This window comes from Pavona decussata, unplaced genomic scaffold, assembly GCF_977016875.1.
Source record: "Pavona decussata unplaced genomic scaffold, jaPavDecu1.1 SCAFFOLD_157, whole genome shotgun sequence".
NCBI classification, from domain to species: domain Eukaryota; kingdom Metazoa; phylum Cnidaria; class Anthozoa; order Scleractinia; family Agariciidae; genus Pavona; species Pavona decussata.
The window spans coordinates 1,468,717-1,484,814 of record NW_028145569.1 but is presented as its reverse complement, the minus strand read 5'-3'; the positions used below and the strand labels follow the sequence as shown (position 1 = coordinate 1,484,814).

Sequence of the window (16,098 nt, the reverse complement as noted above, 5' to 3'; positions counted from 1 at the left end):
CTAAGTTCTAGTCAGTTTCAGTCCCTCTCGTCCATCCATCATGGCGGCGTTTTGAATTGCCTGTTGTTTCTTTTGTTTCTTTGGGCTTATTCTACGTTTTTTTGCTCGTTCGTTGTCACTGAATAAGAAAGCTGGCTCTTCCGCAGGTGCAACAATGAGTTCTACGGATATAAAAGGTAAGTAACTTTTTTCTTTTCCTTAGAAATTAGCTCGTGAAAGTAGAAAACTGTATTCTGATTTTTTGGCTAAACTAATAACACAGGGCCACTTTTCCACCATTGTATAAGCTTATTTAAGCTTAAGTGGCTCGGCGGCTCGCCAGTCAAATAGAACCAGTATTATTCAAGTGGCTCGGCAGCTCGCCAGTCGACTGACGAGCCGTCGAGCTACTGAATTATGAGCCTTACTCGTTCTTAAACTCTGAGATGCAGTTTGGCGTAAATAAGCTTTCATTAGCCCAGACACGAAGAAACCAAAGCCGTTTTACATTGCACGGTTCCCATTGCACTGTGGGGCATTTGACTAGCTTGTTTGTCCTGACCATGGGTAGCCTCCCATGCAATCTGTCCTCCCCTTTTGTTGGGGAGGAAAGATTGCATGACTAGCCAAAAGGGTGTCTGCGAGGGACGCCTGACCGTGGGGCATTTGCCAGATTATTTTCAAAAAAAGCTAATGCCCAGGGGTCAGTCCAGGTGTTTTTTTTTTTTTTTTTGGGGGGGGGGGGGGGGGAAGATTGGAGGTGGGGATACTAATGGAAGGTTCAAGACAAACTACATTGTCTGTCTCAGATAAATCATATTTGCCATTTTTGCTCCAGTGCCCATTCTGTGGATCTACCATCTCATTTTTGTTTTCCTTTGATGCAGTTTATTGGTGAACTTATAATATTGAAAACAAATGACAGTGTTATTCCTCGGAAGGGGGGGGGGGGGGTTCCAAATAATAGTGATGGGGGTGATTGTTGTACCTTTTAGGGGTTAAAATTCATGGTTTGGTACCCCCTTAGGGTGCAACAATCTAAACTGACTTCTGTCAAAGGTATGGTGGTACCTTTTAGGGTATTGAGCCGAAAAATATGACAAGAAGTAAACAGACAGTCAAGTGATTTGGTACCTCTTGTTCCTTTTAGGGGTTCCTTTTCAAAATTTCCGACAATCACCCCTGTTACTTTTATATGGGAGTCCTCCTCCAAATACCCTGGGGTAACCTAATGCTGAATCCCTTTGCCCAGGCTGGGGAGGGGGGATGGGGATTGCTGGAATTGACCAATGCATTAGCATTTAGCTGATGATTGGCTCAAAAGCTGGAATTCACCATCTTTCAAACTCATCACCAATAGATGAGCTTGGGAACCAGTGCCTTACAGGTTGGCAGAAGGCCTGAGCACTTCAGGCATATCAGGGAGGTATCCATAGCAACCCTGCAAGCGGGAACCACCCCTGCATGCATGCAGCCGCCAACTGGCACTGAAAGGAATTTAGTGAAAAATACCAATACCAATACCAAAACCCAAGAGGCTGGGAGCAAGAATCCACAAAGATTTGCTTTCATGCAACTTAGGCAACCTGAGATCCATAACGTTCAGCTCCAAAAATGCAAGCGTGCAATGCAACGTAAGTCACAAAACAAGCAAGGAGTTCCTGAGATCACCACGCAGATCACATACGCTTAAGGGGGAGACCGCTAACTGCATTGCCTTGAATTTAACTTTGCCTAAATTACGTTTAGCCACATTATAAACTGAGCTATAAAAAGAACATTTTAGATTGTGTTTGACTTTTTACCACCAGACTTAATAGGAAGACTCACAAACCAGAACACAGAAAGTCAGAGAACAGGCTGCAAGAAATGTGGTTATAGTAAGTTTAGTTACAGAAAATAGCTGTTAGTAGTAATCTTGAGGGCTGAACTGCAGGATATCTTCTTGCTAAAAAAAGAAAAAAAGACAAGGAACATTTCCTATTTAATACTTGCGGCTCTGTGGCTTCTTAAATTTTGTCCACAATGTGTATCAAGCATAGCCAGATACAACAATGTGCCATTTGAAGTGTCAAACTATTTGACACTGTAGTGCTAATTGAGAACACTATAAATCCGTGAAATAAATACAAAAACTGAACATAACAATTTATTAAAAATCCCAACTGTTGGGAGGCAAACCAGTTGGCTATTTACATGGCCTTAGATTTGAGGGTTACCATGAAACAAATTTAAGTGGTCAAAGCAGAACATGAACCCGAGACATCTGGATAACAAGTCTAGCACTCTTAAACCACTTGGCCACGCCGCCTCCCATCACAATAATGCTTCTATTCACTGCATAATGTATACAGAAATTCCCCTTCACCAGCACTAACAAGACTTCCTAGACTGCTAGAATGGATACAGACTTGACGTATTAATCTGTGCGCCAGGAATGATTTCAGTGCCCTCTTTAGCTTGACTGACTGTCATTTTAAACATCAGGTGGTCACCTGACATTTCAGTGTCGCAACTTTGTTCGTGTCGACCCCAAGAAAGACGTAGTTGTTGATGTCAGTAGCACTTCTAGCGAGGATGAAAGTGACAAAGAAGTCAGCGTGAGCTCCACCTCAACACCTTACTCATCTGACTCTGATAGTAAAGCAAGAAAAACAAAGAAAAGGAAAAGGAAAACAGTGAAAGAAAGACAAAGATCCTCTAGGTATCTATTAAATCTTTTTTAAATATCTTTTTATTTTGATACATGTACATTGTAGATTAAATTTATGATTGTCACTCAATTGTTGTTCGTTTAATATCCAGGAGGTCTCAATCGCTAGAAAGGACACTAAAGGAAAGAGACGTGCCACGAGAGAGGGCCGCTTCATATTCTCCACCTACCTCAAAAACGTAATTTGCTTGGTATTCTGGCAGAATCTTTTAATGTCATGAAATTGTGTCATTATTGACGATCAGATTTGAGCAACATTATGAAATGTTTCTTTTTTATTTTGTTGCAGTTCAAAGAGGCGTCATTCACAATCAACAGATGAAAGTGATCAGAGTAAGGACTTTTCAAGTTTACGTCTTTTTCAGTGTTAGGGATAACTGACTGTACTCATTGTGTAATATTGAATTGGAGTGTATTCTGCACTTTTTATCAAGAAATGGTAAAAACACTTCAAACTTGCCCAGTTTCTAAAATTTATGCAGTATAGTTTTTCTTTTCTAAACCATCCTTTTAACTATTTATGGCCATTGTTGGGTTGTTTGCTCTGATGTGCAAACTTAAATTCAAAATTTAGCATTGAACCGAATAAAAAAAAAATAAGTACAGAATGATCATAAATAAAAAAGATATAATAAAAAATCCAATGCATACAAAAACTGTGCAACTCAGATATAACTTATATAACTTGCTTTTATGTAAAAGAGGAATGAAATATTCATCATTCTTGGTATTCAGTATTCACCATTGTAAAACTCATCATTAAATCATGTCATTTCACACACTGGACATCTGGTGGATTGGTTGTTTACTTTACTTTAAAGTTTGCACATTTTATAAAAATACAGTTTACTGTTAGCTCCCATGGCCAGCTGTTTTAGTGTAGGAAAGTTGGCTGCCATATATTAACCCTAATATCAAAGAACAAATTCTCCTATCTTGTCTCCATACTTTTCTTTTAAACATTCTGGGGAGAAGTTAGTAAAAAACCAAGAAAATTAAACTTGGATGATGACATCCTTAATTTGCATTACCTCAGGGGTTGAATAAGCATTGATGTTAGAAGGAGAAATTTGATGCTGATCACTGTTGAGGATTAAATGGTTAATAATCTCCAAAAACACCTTTCAGGTGATGCTGACTCAGATGATAACAGACGAAAGAAGAAAAAGTCAAGGAAACACAAGTAAGCACTCAACATCACTAATCAACAATGAAAATTTCTTGCTGAAAATGTCTGAATGGGAAATTAAAGATTTAAAATAAGGGAACAGTGATGCTAAGCCACAATCAAATGTGCTAAATTAAGATACACACACAGGCTACTTACAGTATACAGTTCATTTTAACATTAAAAAATTATTACAACTTACAAAGTGTAATATTTGATTCATTTTATAGGAAAGAACATTCCAAACGTAAACGTCACAGCAAAAAACACAAACATGGAGAAAAAAGGAAAAGAAAAAAGAAGAAAAGCAGAAGGGATGACTCTTCTTCGGAAGAGGACTAACGGCACATGGCAAACTTTGCTTAATTCATTGTCGATTGCAAGGAGCGTGTTGTAAGAAGGTCAGAAACATTCCGTTGCCGTTAGTATTTAGCTTTTGACAGAATGTTGCAAGGGCTCCTGAAAGTTGTATAGGTTGTCTAGTGTGGTACAATTTTCAGAATTCAGAATGAGAGCAATCCACCACAAAATGACCTCTCACATTCCTTTACTAAAACCTGACTAGAAGTCACCCGACCCTGCGTTTTTAGTGAAGGGTTTACCCTCAGAGGTCATGGGTTCAAATCCTGCTCAAACCTGAATTTTTTTCAGGCTTTCTTTGTATTGTGATGGTCTCTTATTCACCTTATTTTAGTCTGGAATTTACTATAATGAAATCAAAACAAAAAACAAACAAACAAAAAAGAAAAGAAAAACCACGTCAAAAGGTGACATCATAGGATGAGTCTTCATAATAGGCTTCTTTCAAAATATTAAATTCAACTTGATATTGAATTCCAGAGGACACAAGCAACAGAAATGACTAAACATGATTATTCAGTTTCCTTTGTTTATGTTCTCTTGGCCAAGCTTAATTTTGATATATAGAAAGGAGCCTATTGATAATGTCATAGCATTGAGTCCTAAAGTGATGATGTCACAAAAACGTAATTTATGAAATTATGGGATTTCTTAGAATATTCGGAACGAGCATGATGAAAATGCTTACTTGTCAAAAATGAGCATCTTATTGCAATTTGGGGGCGAGATATTAGCTCTGTTATGCCCCGATGACTCCATACAAATCTTTCAAATTTTGCCTCAGTTCCAAACATTTTTAAAAGAACTCAGACAAAATTAGAAGGATTTGTATAGAGTCATCAGGGCATAACAGAGCTAATATCTTGACCCCAAATTGCAATAAGATGCTGATTTTTGGCAAGTAGGTGTTTTTTATCACGCTCTTTCTTTCTAACTAATCCCATAATTTCAAAAATTCAAATATTTGTGACATAACACTTTAGGGCTCTATTGATAGTGGAAAAAGCCAAAGGCAGGAATTATTGTACCTAGATTAGATAACAGCCCAGAATTCTAACTAATGGACAAGTCCACCAGACACAATAGAAAATCCAGCAAAATTGATTTTAATTTTCTTGAGACAACCACCAGTTGTCTTGAACATAATCTAACTTTCATTTTGACTTATCCAAACTATTGAGTCTGGAGAAGCAAACTGAAAATATTGATAAATACAGTTGTGAGTGAACCAAGTAAATTTTTAGGTTTCACTGTAATTTATAACACCTACCAAGTCACAAAATTAACAATTAAAAATACATACATTAGACATATTCCACAGTCTCAAGTTTGTCAAGTGATAAATATATACCGACAAAATGTAGCCCTTTTTTCTACCTATTTTTTAAACCCTTATATAGAAACTGCATGTGAAAATAAAGATGAAACAGCTTTTAAATAATGTTTTATATCAAAATATCACTGTCTCCTTAGCGGTAATAATTCAAAAATCTTGACATCAAAGTTTGCAACTTGACCTGTAAAATAATATATTGAATTTTACTGATTTATGCCTGACCACCGAATAACGCGGTGTTTTTGGCCATTACTCAAAACAAGTCTAATTTTGCCCATAGAGTATATAACTGTTACTGATTGCCTTTTCAAGATCTCACATTGGATGTAACAAGCGCAATTGCTCATCAAAAACTGCTGGGTCCAGTTGTTTGAAAGCCGATTAATGCTAATCCCTGATAAGTTAACCAAGGTTTTTATCTCTCTTGTTATGATCATTTATTTGCCTTATTAAATAAAAAGAAATCATTCAATTTACAATAAAGGCGAGGAGACCTCAAGAAACCACCAGGCTTATAAGAGAGGCCACCTCGACTATCAGCAATGCTGATTTTAAACTAAAGGTAAAGAAAAGTTTAAGTCAAAACTGAAGAGCAAAAGTCTTTTGGAAAAATGATTATTGATCAGTAATTAAACTCAAATCAAACTTCACGTTAACCCAGGATTAGCTAAATCAGGCTTTGAACAACTGGGTCCTGGAGAACAGGCTAAATGTCCAGTAAATCATTGCCATATAACTCCACTCAGGTTTTTGCTTCCTTTTGGAGAAGTTAAAATACCATAACAACAGACTTGTCAGTTCATAATATTTGTCATTGTTGATATTCCCCCATAAATAAGGACCCTGTTTCTTGAATTGAAATTATCAATGTATATATCAATAAATTGATGCCTTAACATCCATGTGAAGCCTTAATAATTGATTGTCATGATCCAAGTTAATATCAAACATTGTTTGATTGATCACCAAACATTTGTAGTTTGAATATGCATAATTTTGTATCTGTTGATGTTAAGCCCTGGGTGAGAGAGAGAGTCCGGGGCAGGGGGGGGGGGGGGGTGGGTGAATGACTTTTCTTTTAAAACAATTTTTTTTTATAACAATCTCCTTCATGAGACCAAAAAATGGGTCACCCGAGAACAAATTTATCCCTGCACACTGGGTGACTTAAAGACCTGCACCTTTCAAAAGTTCTTTTTTTTCATTTGACCCTTATAACTTGCAGCTGCATTGTTTTTTAGGGTTGGGAACATTGTTCTGTTTGTTCTTTTGTCCTCTTGATCTTGACCATCCATGTACGATGTTGCAAATGGTGTGGGTTGCCCCAATTTATTTCCCTTTCAAGTGTATCAATATACTGGATCTATTCTGGTCATTAATTCGAAAGTCAAATGCCCCTGGGTGGGGATGGAAAGATTTAGATCAAATGCCCCACACCTCCCCCCCTCCCCTCTCACAGGCTTAAACACTGAAAACAATGTAAGCCCAGTTTCATTTTAGTAACAACTTAATTTAGTGCAAACTTGTGCCCTGACAAACATTCAAAGTTTAGTGGAAAATCATGCTGTGTTTCGTATCCACTCGGATATGTTTTCAGGCCATGTGTTCACACTTAGATCCCGATAGTATTATATTCTTAAAACAGCCTTGTATATCCTAAACATTGCAAGTCCTAGTTAGTTGTTACAAAGACTGTTATCTCAAGTCCATCATCATTGAGGCTGGATTTTCCAAGTATGATTTCCACAGATTTGAGAATCTAGCCATTGTTGCACCCTCTATGACCCTGTGATCGGCAGACCAGCTCACATTGACAACATGCGCCTTGTATATGTTATCATCCTCATCAAACTTGGGGACTTGCTGTAAAAAGCAATAAGCCATCATGTTTTAAAGATTGTGCAAGTATACTTAAAAGTGTGGTTTTATAATTTTATTGACTTTCCATTTTTAGCATTTTAAGGTACTTTTATTGTAAAGCGTTAAAGGGCTATAGGGTGGCCAATGTCAGGTTGACCTGCTGAATTTCACTAATTTGGCAACTAAACTCTTTTTTGAGGCACACAGGCCTATCTTAGGCAGACAGATTGGAACTGGTACTTAAGGTGTCTACCTTAATAGACAGAGCAAATGTTTTCAGACTTCTTTTAAGGTTTCATAGTGTGGGAACAAAATTCATTGAGGAGCTTGCATTAGAGGTCTGAGTGGGAAAATCTCTTTGTTGAATTTGCTTTTTTGCAATTTGATTTCTTTTACAACTGTGTGCAAGAGGTACAAACCTGTATTCTTCCAATAGCACCAATGGCTACCTCAGGTGGCATTATTACTGGTTTAGCGTATGTTCCTCCAATCTGCATAGAAACCACATTTCATTACTTACAATTTTAGAAAAAAAAATCACCATAAACTTTGCTATCCTAAACATTCAAAGAAACTGTATTTTTTTTAGCAGAGAATCAAGCTAACAAGGCTGGGGTGAATTATACATTGTAGAGGAATAATTTATTTCAAATCACAAACTTGGCCATTTCCATGTTTACTTATTAAGTTAAAAGAACCTTCTACATCAAGACAAACAACACTTTGAGTATTGTTATTTGAAAAATGTTTCTAACATTATATTAACCAGTCTACATACAACATCGGATTTGGGGAGCTTATTTGTACATTGGAGAATAGATTTGGATTCTAAGGCGAAATCAACACATTTGCACTTTTTCTACAGAGCCTTTCAATTAATCAAACAGTTCAGCCGTTATTTTACTTTGTTCCTTTAATATAACGGATCATTACAGTCTTATGTGGCTGTTTCATGTACATAACTTGAATATTCAGATTGCTGTCAGGCGATCCTAAGTGAAATCAGACTTGCTGTGTTGAGTGCGCGACCCTGTGATCTTAGTGATGCAATAAAAATAAGCTGCACTATTTCGTCCGCTGTCACTGTGGATTCGCCTGTGGTATAGTGGTTTTCACATCTGCCTTGAATGCAGGAGACAGAGGTTAAAGTCCTTGCTGGCAAACCTTGTTTCAGTTGCTTTTAAATCTTTACAGCTGCAAATATACATCTGCCTTCTGTTAGTAGCTCTAAATCTGAAGTATTACTTACAGATCCAATGTTCGACAATGAGAAAGTCCCGCCTGTCAGGTCTTCTGGACTTAATTTCCCACTTAATCCCAGCTCATGGAGTCTGTTAAGTTCCACGGCGATATCAAATATCGACTTGTTCTGGACATTTTTCACATTAGGTACTAGTAAGCCTTGTTGTGTATCCATGGCAACGCCAATGTTGTGAGAGCCCTAACAACACAAACAGAAATCTTCAGTTGAACATTTATTTATTTCGCACTGTCAAGCTCTATAAGGAATGAGAGAAGCGATTACTTTGCTACTTAATGCTTTAAGCCCTGACAATGATCAGCATCAATTTTCTCAATTTTCCCCTGGTAATATGAATGCTTATCCAACCCCTGAGGTCATGAGAATTAAGGATATGATCACCCAAGGTGAATTTTCTTGATATTTTAATAACTTCTCCACAGTACTTTTATAGGAAAAGTATGGGGATAAGATAGGAGAATTGGTTCTTTGATATTTAGGGGTTAAAGGGTTAAGGAAAGTTATTACAATACAGATAGACTGAAGAGTTTTTATTGGTACATATATGTAAAGAAAATCAATAACTTCAATGATGGTAAGGATAATTGTAACATTGTGGGTCAGGAGACTACAAAAAGCGCCAAAACGACATACATAGATGCACTTCAGTACAACAGTCATGCTGTTAGTTAATTTTAAAAGTTATCAAACAAAATAGGTCTTCCTCCAGTGTAAAACATTTTAATATAAAACACTGATGTATTGGAATGTAGTGTATTCTTCCAAAAGGGCATTTCTCGTTATTTTTGGGGTTTACTGACAACCCAATTCTCTCCATTTTTTAGAACTGGCTGGCAAGACTGGCTGGTTCGTAAACGGAAATTATGTGCCAATTTGATGGACTGATTCTTTGAATTCTTCACAATGGCACATTCTGAGAGTAATGTGCGCCATTTTGAAGCAATTCAAAAAAGTAGTATAAAAACTATCGTTTAAATTGGTGCATTCCCTTTGCGAAATGATTGAACTGGCTGGCCAGTTCCAACAAATGGAAAGCAAAGATATGCTTTTGATGGCAAAGTTTAAAAGTTTACCGGCAAAGATTTATTAATTGAGTAAAATCATACAATGTCATGTACTTGACTATTCAAAGACGAAATCTTAAGTTATGTTGTCGATGTGAAGGAATGCTGATTGGAATCAAAGTTAAGGATACAGCATCTTTGTCATACAACTGACCTTGTAGGTAAGAGTCTCGCATTCTGGATCAACTGAACTGTTTAGTATTGGAAAGTGTAAGAGGGCCATGGAAGCTGCCTTTATAAACATTGGCATAAATGACAGCTTCACGCCTCTGGACAGGAATGATTCTTTACTGTGGTTTCTTAGTCTGAAAATTAAAGGAATCAGTAGTCACTCTACAGCTACACAGTAATGAGAATGTCTCTCACTCATCAACTGGCAAAATGAATCATTAAAAATAAAAGGCATTTTCACAGATCCTTCTTTCACAAGGAGCCATAGTGATTAATATTGAAGGATTCCAGCAAAAGAGGTGTACATCACTTTTTTTGGTGAATTTTTTTGCAGGACCTTGCTAATTCTTTACAAAGTTTGTGCACTTGTTTTGACATGAATATTGTTCTTCAATGTTTTTCGCTGTTTATTTTACTTTTTTTTTTTTTAGAAAAATGGAGCCAACAATCAAGTTGATGCAACAAAAACAAAAGTTAAAAAATCACAGAATGACATTCTTCATGCCAAAACAAGTCAGTGTGTAAATAAAAAAACAAAAACAAGAAAAAGCAATATACACCCCTTTTGTCGGAATCCCTTCAATTTATATTCATAAATACTAGCATTAAATTTTATCTTAAAATCAGTTTTATTACTCATTGATGTTACCAAACAACATGAAGGTAGTTTCCCAATTTGACATCTATTGATATTCTCACAAAACATATTAGCAAATTACCTTACAAGCTCGTTTAGAATGATTTCATCCTTGTAACCAAAATGAGGGATAGCAAGGGAAGCTGTCATTGCTTTAACCATAGCTTTCCTTATTCCCTTGATTGGTTCTGTTCTGTCCTCAAGCATAACCTCAGGTCTTCTGATTGGGGTGGGTGGGACAGTAGGAGCTGCTCCTACATCCACTGTGGGGGGAGGTGCTGTGGAGATATTGATATCCCAAGAAGTGTTAGAATACTAAGGTTGCTATTCAGAATAAGTAGTAAGGATTCATATTAATGTAGGTAAGCTTGATGAATGCAAAGGTCACTGATGAAACAGGAATAACGTATTTTTTGTAATAGCTGCAGTAACAAGGACACACTTCATCAGCCCCTTAAAATGACTTTAGCCAGAATAATGTCTTCTTGTTAAATCCTACAAGTTTTCACCAATTATTCTTCAAAGTTAATAGTGTTTGCTGTAAATGCCACTGTTCTGTATAACAGTTAACTTTCAAATCAAGGGTATTTGCAGGGTTCGTGCTACTCCTTGAAGTCCTTGAAAAGCTCTGGAATTTAATTTTAGATTTCAAGGGCAATTGAAAAGCCCCTGAAAAGAAGAATTTTTGCTGAAAGTGCTTGAAAATAATGGACTCAAAACTCCTTGAATTTTTGTTCGGATGGGAAATAATGTGGGATTGTATCAATTGAAAGTAATTCAGGAATTGAGTGCAGATTTCAAAATCAGGGACAGATTATATCCGGGGAAGCTTTTTTAAAGTTGATATTCTTGACCAATGAAAACATTTTAAAACAGTGCAAGACAAAGTAAACTTGCTTTGATTACTCCTTGAAAACTCAGTTTTTAGTGCTTGAATACTCCTTCAAGAATTTTATGTCCAAAAACCAGCACGGACTATGTATTTGCTATTTGAACCATTGAGAGAATAATTTATAAACTATTTTAAGTTGTGACTAGACAGTTGCCAAATGTTACACTAAATAACAATAATTAAAGAACCGTAAATTTAAGCACCAACAATGAAATAAGGTGCAGTTATTGTCTACCAAACATTAAGGTTCCATGGGGCCAGGAAGGGTCATCTGTCATTCACTGTGTTTTACATTTTTCTCTGCAAAACGTTTTTGAGATGCAACAGCACTGTCTAATACCACAAAAATATTGCACATCACAAAACATTCGATTTTAGTACCTGCAGCAACAGTTTTCATTCCGTCAATGTAACGCATGATGTCTTCTTTGAGTATTCTACCATCTCTCCCTGTTCCTGGGACGTCAGTCAGCACAATCTGAAAAATGAAAGTAACGTAAAAAACCATAAATACTTGCCCATAATCAAAGCAGTGGATAAAACATCGGAGCATCATTTCTTGAAGGAATTCAAGGCCACATGCAAAAACTCAGGTCAATCTGAGCCGAAACAACAAAAAAGTGATGTGAAGTCATTTAGGTTGATTTTGCTCTCAGCCCTTCAATTATCCTTAGTTAATCGTAGACATAAACCAGTAAGTAACTTGAATCGATATCTTAAATCTGGGAACTGACTCTCCTTACATTGTGATCCATGGCAATCTTGCGTACTGCTGGTGTTGCAAGCACCTTGCCACTGCCACTCCTTTGATGCTGCTGTGCTGTCTGAGGGGGTGGGGGTGGAGAAGCCACTGATTGTGATGCTGATGACTGTGGGGAGGGGGGTGGAGGAGGAAGAGGTTCTTCTATGGCATGTGTTGGTTTGGGCTTTTGTTGCGCAGCCATGACATCTTCGGCAGGACTTGGACCAGCATCAACATCTGCAAAACCATGATATGATGAAATAATTATTATAGCGAGAGCTTTTGAAGAACCTTCAGACAAGGTTATGAAATGAGAAGCAACGTTTTCCTCTGGCCAATCACAGCAGATGCTAACAAGGGTTTACGGTCAAAACGCTCCTAACAGATAAGACATAACACCACCTAATGGAAGACATGATGTCCCCAAAGTCAGTTAAGCAGAGAATGTGAAGTTAGAGGTTTAGTTGTTTTGTTGTAACAATTTGTTTACTTACTCGAAGCTTGAAGCTCTAATAGAAAGCGGCTTGTAACTTCTCACTTTTAGAATGAAGAATATACATGTTTATTTTGATTGTCTCTAGGGGCGTTATGTCTTCAAATGAAGGGGTATTTTGTCAGGGGCGTTTCATCTTAGGGGTGCTTTGACGGTTACCCTGACAAGGCAATGAAACTGTTGGATTTTGAAACAAAAATGCTCTTTGTGGCAACCATAGGAAAAGATGTGTGACAAACTAGACACAAATAATCTCATTTAATGTACACCCAATTAGTTGACAAGGAGGAGCTGTTGACCATAATCACACTAACACTAACAATATTACTGCCCATGTTTCATTGATAACTTAGAACTTCATTTCTAATTACCTGTCAAGGCTGTTGCCTAGTAAGAAAAATTTCAAGGAGCCCACAAGGCCAAAAGCCGAGAAGTTAGGAGCCCAACATGTGAAGTGTTAGGTGCCGCTACAAAAGATTTAGGTGCCAGAGCATTTTCTTGGGTACCCCAGACTACCGCGCCCCTGTAAGGAACTATCCTAGCAGCCTTGCTTGTATTTCAAGTGGGTTCTCCTAGATGCAAATCCAGCTATTAACTGCTTTCTTCATTAGTACCTGACAAGCACCCATTCATACCTTTACTCTGGCAAAATTGGTAGGTCATGGAATCTCCAACTTTTAAAATGAGAAACTTACAATAGATTGGAATGAATGATGTACTTAAGTAATATAAGCAAATGAGTTCAACTGATAAGATTCTTCAAGAAAAAATCTGAGACATTTCTGTGCACAATTGCAAAGACTGAGCACACTTTCAAATAAGTAGAGATGAATGTTATTCAAAAATCCACACAGCTCTGACTAGATTGCTGAAGTCACAAGAGGGTAATCATTTTGCATGATTTAAACTTACTACTCTCTGCCTGAGAAGATATTTCTATGTCCACAAGGGGCTGCCCAACTTTAGCAATGTCATCCACTTCATAATATATTTTCCGGATGGTGCCATCAAAGCGACTTGTTATAGTCACTGAAGCCTAACATTCACGAACAGAATGAAGTCAGTTTCATAACAGAAGGATAGTTTCACAAACTATGTGTCTAAACCTGTGTAATTTTATAAGCCCTTGAAGGAAGTTTACTTGCGTTTTATTTTAATCTTTTATTGTCCACTGTTGTTTTCTTTGATTTTAGTCATTTTGGGTTAACCACTCATTTAAGTGCCCCAAGTTCGGCCATGTTGCTTCGAAGTTCAAAGATGAGTTCTTGACGTTCAACCAAATTCTCCTACAAAGCACCATTAAAAACATAAGAAAACAGTGTGGGGAATATGTATGCTCTGTGGGTTAATTCTTATTAGTATTTTGCTTGTGTACCTTATCACTCTGCACCTCGCATATGCTGTCAAACTGACTGACATGATCTCCTGGCTTCACAAACCTGAACACAAAACGCAAAATATACAGTTAAAAAATGACTTCCAGATCTATATTTTATGAATCATGGTACTGCTATTCTTTCAACTGATTGATTCTTTTGCCAAACAATAATTATTGATAAATTTTAATATCACTAGTTATAACAGAAAATCTGCTCTTATGCACAGGGCAACTTAAATGTGCAGTTCCACATAAAATCCATACCCACCCCATGGAAGGTCAGCCAAAATTCCGAGGGGAAGGGGGGTCTTAAAAAAGTCAAAATATAAGAAGCAAAGTATGAAGCTAAACTGGAATTTCCTGGGGGGTGTGGAGGGTGGTACAAACAAAAAACCTTCTATGGGGGAGTATGGATATTTTCTGGAACTGCACAATGTTTTCCTCAACTAAACACAGTGAACTAAAGCTTCATACCACTCTTTGATTGAAACTTCAGCAATTCCTTCCCCAATGTCAGACAAGTTGAATGGCATAACTTCTCCATTCATCCCTTAACAAAAAAAAGTAAGTAACACTTATCACTCTATTAACAAACCAAAAATAATAAATATTGCAAGACTGAGGGCATATTAGTCTTATGCCATATTCTAGACTGATGTTTTGTTTTGTTCAAAAGTTTCTGAAGTTTTGCATGTGGCGTTCAATTTATTCAGGCAATACTACTGTTTCTTTCATTAATTAATTAACTTATTATTATCATCATCATTATTATTATTATTGCTGGTTTGTGCTTTAAGATTTTTAGAACAAGGAGGCCAAAATATGGAGGCAGTGAAAGAAAGAAAAGAAAGAAGTGGAACAACAAATGCTTTGGAGTGAAACAAAAGAACAAAAAAAAAAAAAACAGTGATGTTCATTGATTGTGTTGAAGGCCGCATAATTTCACAAAAATGCAGGCACTTTTGAGTGAAATAAAAAATTGACCTAGAAAATTTGACAGGTACACTGTATTTCCTCAGCACTTCAATTCTGACTAGGGTTAATGCTTTTATGATTCATGCAGTAAGTTTTCCATTTCCCAGTGAATAATTTGACTTGTCTGACCTCAGTCCTCTGTTCATACAAAAACATTTTAATCAATTCCATTCAGAAGAAGTTGTTTTTAAAATGTCTCACATACACTATTGCAGTAAAAGCAATTAACAGAAAGCACAGCGAGATACAGACAGAAAAAAAATCATAAATATAGCACGGGTTCCTCGGTTTTTTTAATATTTACTTTCCACACCCCCGACACACCCCCAAGACAACCTTCACCGGAAGTTCGCAAAAAATCTGTTAGTGAAAGAAAGTTGTAAAAAAGATCGATAAATGAAAAAAATCACGAGCGAAACGGTTTAAAACACTATGAATAAATTGCGGCCGAGATCGATATCATGAAGCCCGGAGATCACAAAAATGTCAGGGTATAAAGGTGTCTAGTAATCTTTAATTGATAGAACTTGACCTTACCTGAGGTTGTTCGGAGGAAGCGCACACTCTGTTTTGGTTTGACCAATTCCTGCAAGGTTTAAAATAAAAAAAAGAGAGGAAAATAGTTAGTGGAAAGAAGATCGAAGTTACTAAAGTGAATCATTAATAAAATTCTCAATGGCATCCAACCAACCATACCTTGTTAAATCTTGCATTTTTCATGGCCGCGCCAATCTCGTCGCAAGAGCATATTGGCCGCCTCGTCGTTAGATTTGTTCGACTCTGGAAAAAAGGACTCATAATAAAAACCATGATGATGATCGCATTGGTACGTGAAAAAGAACTTACTTGTTGGCAAAGAAGCCGAATATTTCCTCTCAAAGTCAAGTTTCGTAACACAGACAGTCTGGACGCCATCTTGAATTTGATCCACGTGGATTGACTTCTACGACTGCGTACAGAAGCGAAGCCACTGTCCCGTTTATGATGGTTCAAGGCTCAAAAGGAAGATTCAAATTTGAAAATCATCCTCTCAAGACCAAGACCCTGGTTATTGCACCATTCCTTCTGG

The 16,098-nt window shown here is 37.0% G+C and overlaps 2 protein-coding genes across 3 annotated transcripts; one reads left to right on the top strand and one right to left on the bottom strand.

The window, feature by feature from the left end:
- The first annotated feature begins 51 nt into the window (after positions 1 to 51).
- LOC146465132 (uncharacterized) lies at positions 52 to 5,661 on the top strand. Its single transcript, XM_085128917.1, has 7 exons — positions 52 to 176; positions 1,791 to 1,859; positions 2,467 to 2,683; positions 2,785 to 2,871; positions 2,982 to 3,025; positions 3,821 to 3,875; positions 4,091 to 5,661. The coding sequence occupies exons 1-7, from the start codon at positions 155 to 157 to the stop codon at positions 4,200 to 4,202; spliced, it is 606 nt and encodes a 201-aa protein (XP_084985043.1). The 5' UTR covers positions 52 to 154; the 3' UTR covers positions 4,203 to 5,661.
- Positions 5,311 to 16,010, bottom strand: LOC146465131 (lipoamide acyltransferase component of branched-chain alpha-keto acid dehydrogenase complex, mitochondrial-like). 2 transcript variants are annotated; one of them, XM_085128916.1, is made up of 13 exons: positions 15,876 to 15,961; positions 15,726 to 15,809; positions 15,567 to 15,615; positions 14,529 to 14,604; positions 14,052 to 14,115; positions 13,589 to 13,712; positions 12,185 to 12,420; positions 11,823 to 11,919; positions 10,632 to 10,827; positions 9,896 to 10,046; positions 8,666 to 8,857; positions 7,836 to 7,907; positions 5,311 to 7,419 (listed from the first exon to the last, which is right to left on the bottom strand). In XM_085128916.1, exons 1-13 carry the CDS (start codon positions 15,942 to 15,944, stop codon positions 7,252 to 7,254), a joined length of 1,578 nt encoding a protein of 525 aa, XP_084985042.1. In that variant the 5' UTR covers positions 15,945 to 15,961; the 3' UTR covers positions 5,311 to 7,251. The 2 variants fall into 2 exon arrangements, with proteins under 2 accessions (XP_084985042.1, XP_084985041.1); XM_085128915.1 differs by having other exon boundaries at positions 15,726 to 16,010.
- Between the last annotated feature and the right edge of the window lie 88 nt (positions 16,011 to 16,098).

Coding starts and splice junctions, on each gene's coding strand:
- LOC146465132 (XM_085128917.1), top strand. CDS start 155: ATGAGTTCTACGGATATAAAAG. Junction 177..1,790: donor GAGTTCTACGGATATAAAAG/GTAAGTAACTTT, acceptor TTTTACCACCAG/ACTTAATAGGAAGACTCACA. Junction 2,872..2,981: donor TCTCCACCTACCTCAAAAAC/GTAATTTGCTTG, acceptor ATTTTGTTGCAG/TTCAAAGAGGCGTCATTCAC.
- LOC146465131 (XM_085128915.1), bottom strand. CDS start 15,944: ATGGCGTCCAGACTGTCTGTGTTACGAAACTTGACTTTGAGAGGAAAT. Junction 8,858..9,895: donor GCGAGACTCTTACCTACAAG/GTCAGTTGTATG, acceptor TTGTGTTGTTAG/GGCTCTCACAACATTGGCGT. Junction 7,420..7,835: donor GTGCTATTGGAAGAATACAG/GTTTGTACCTCT, acceptor TGCTTTTTACAG/CAAGTCCCCAAGTTTGATGA.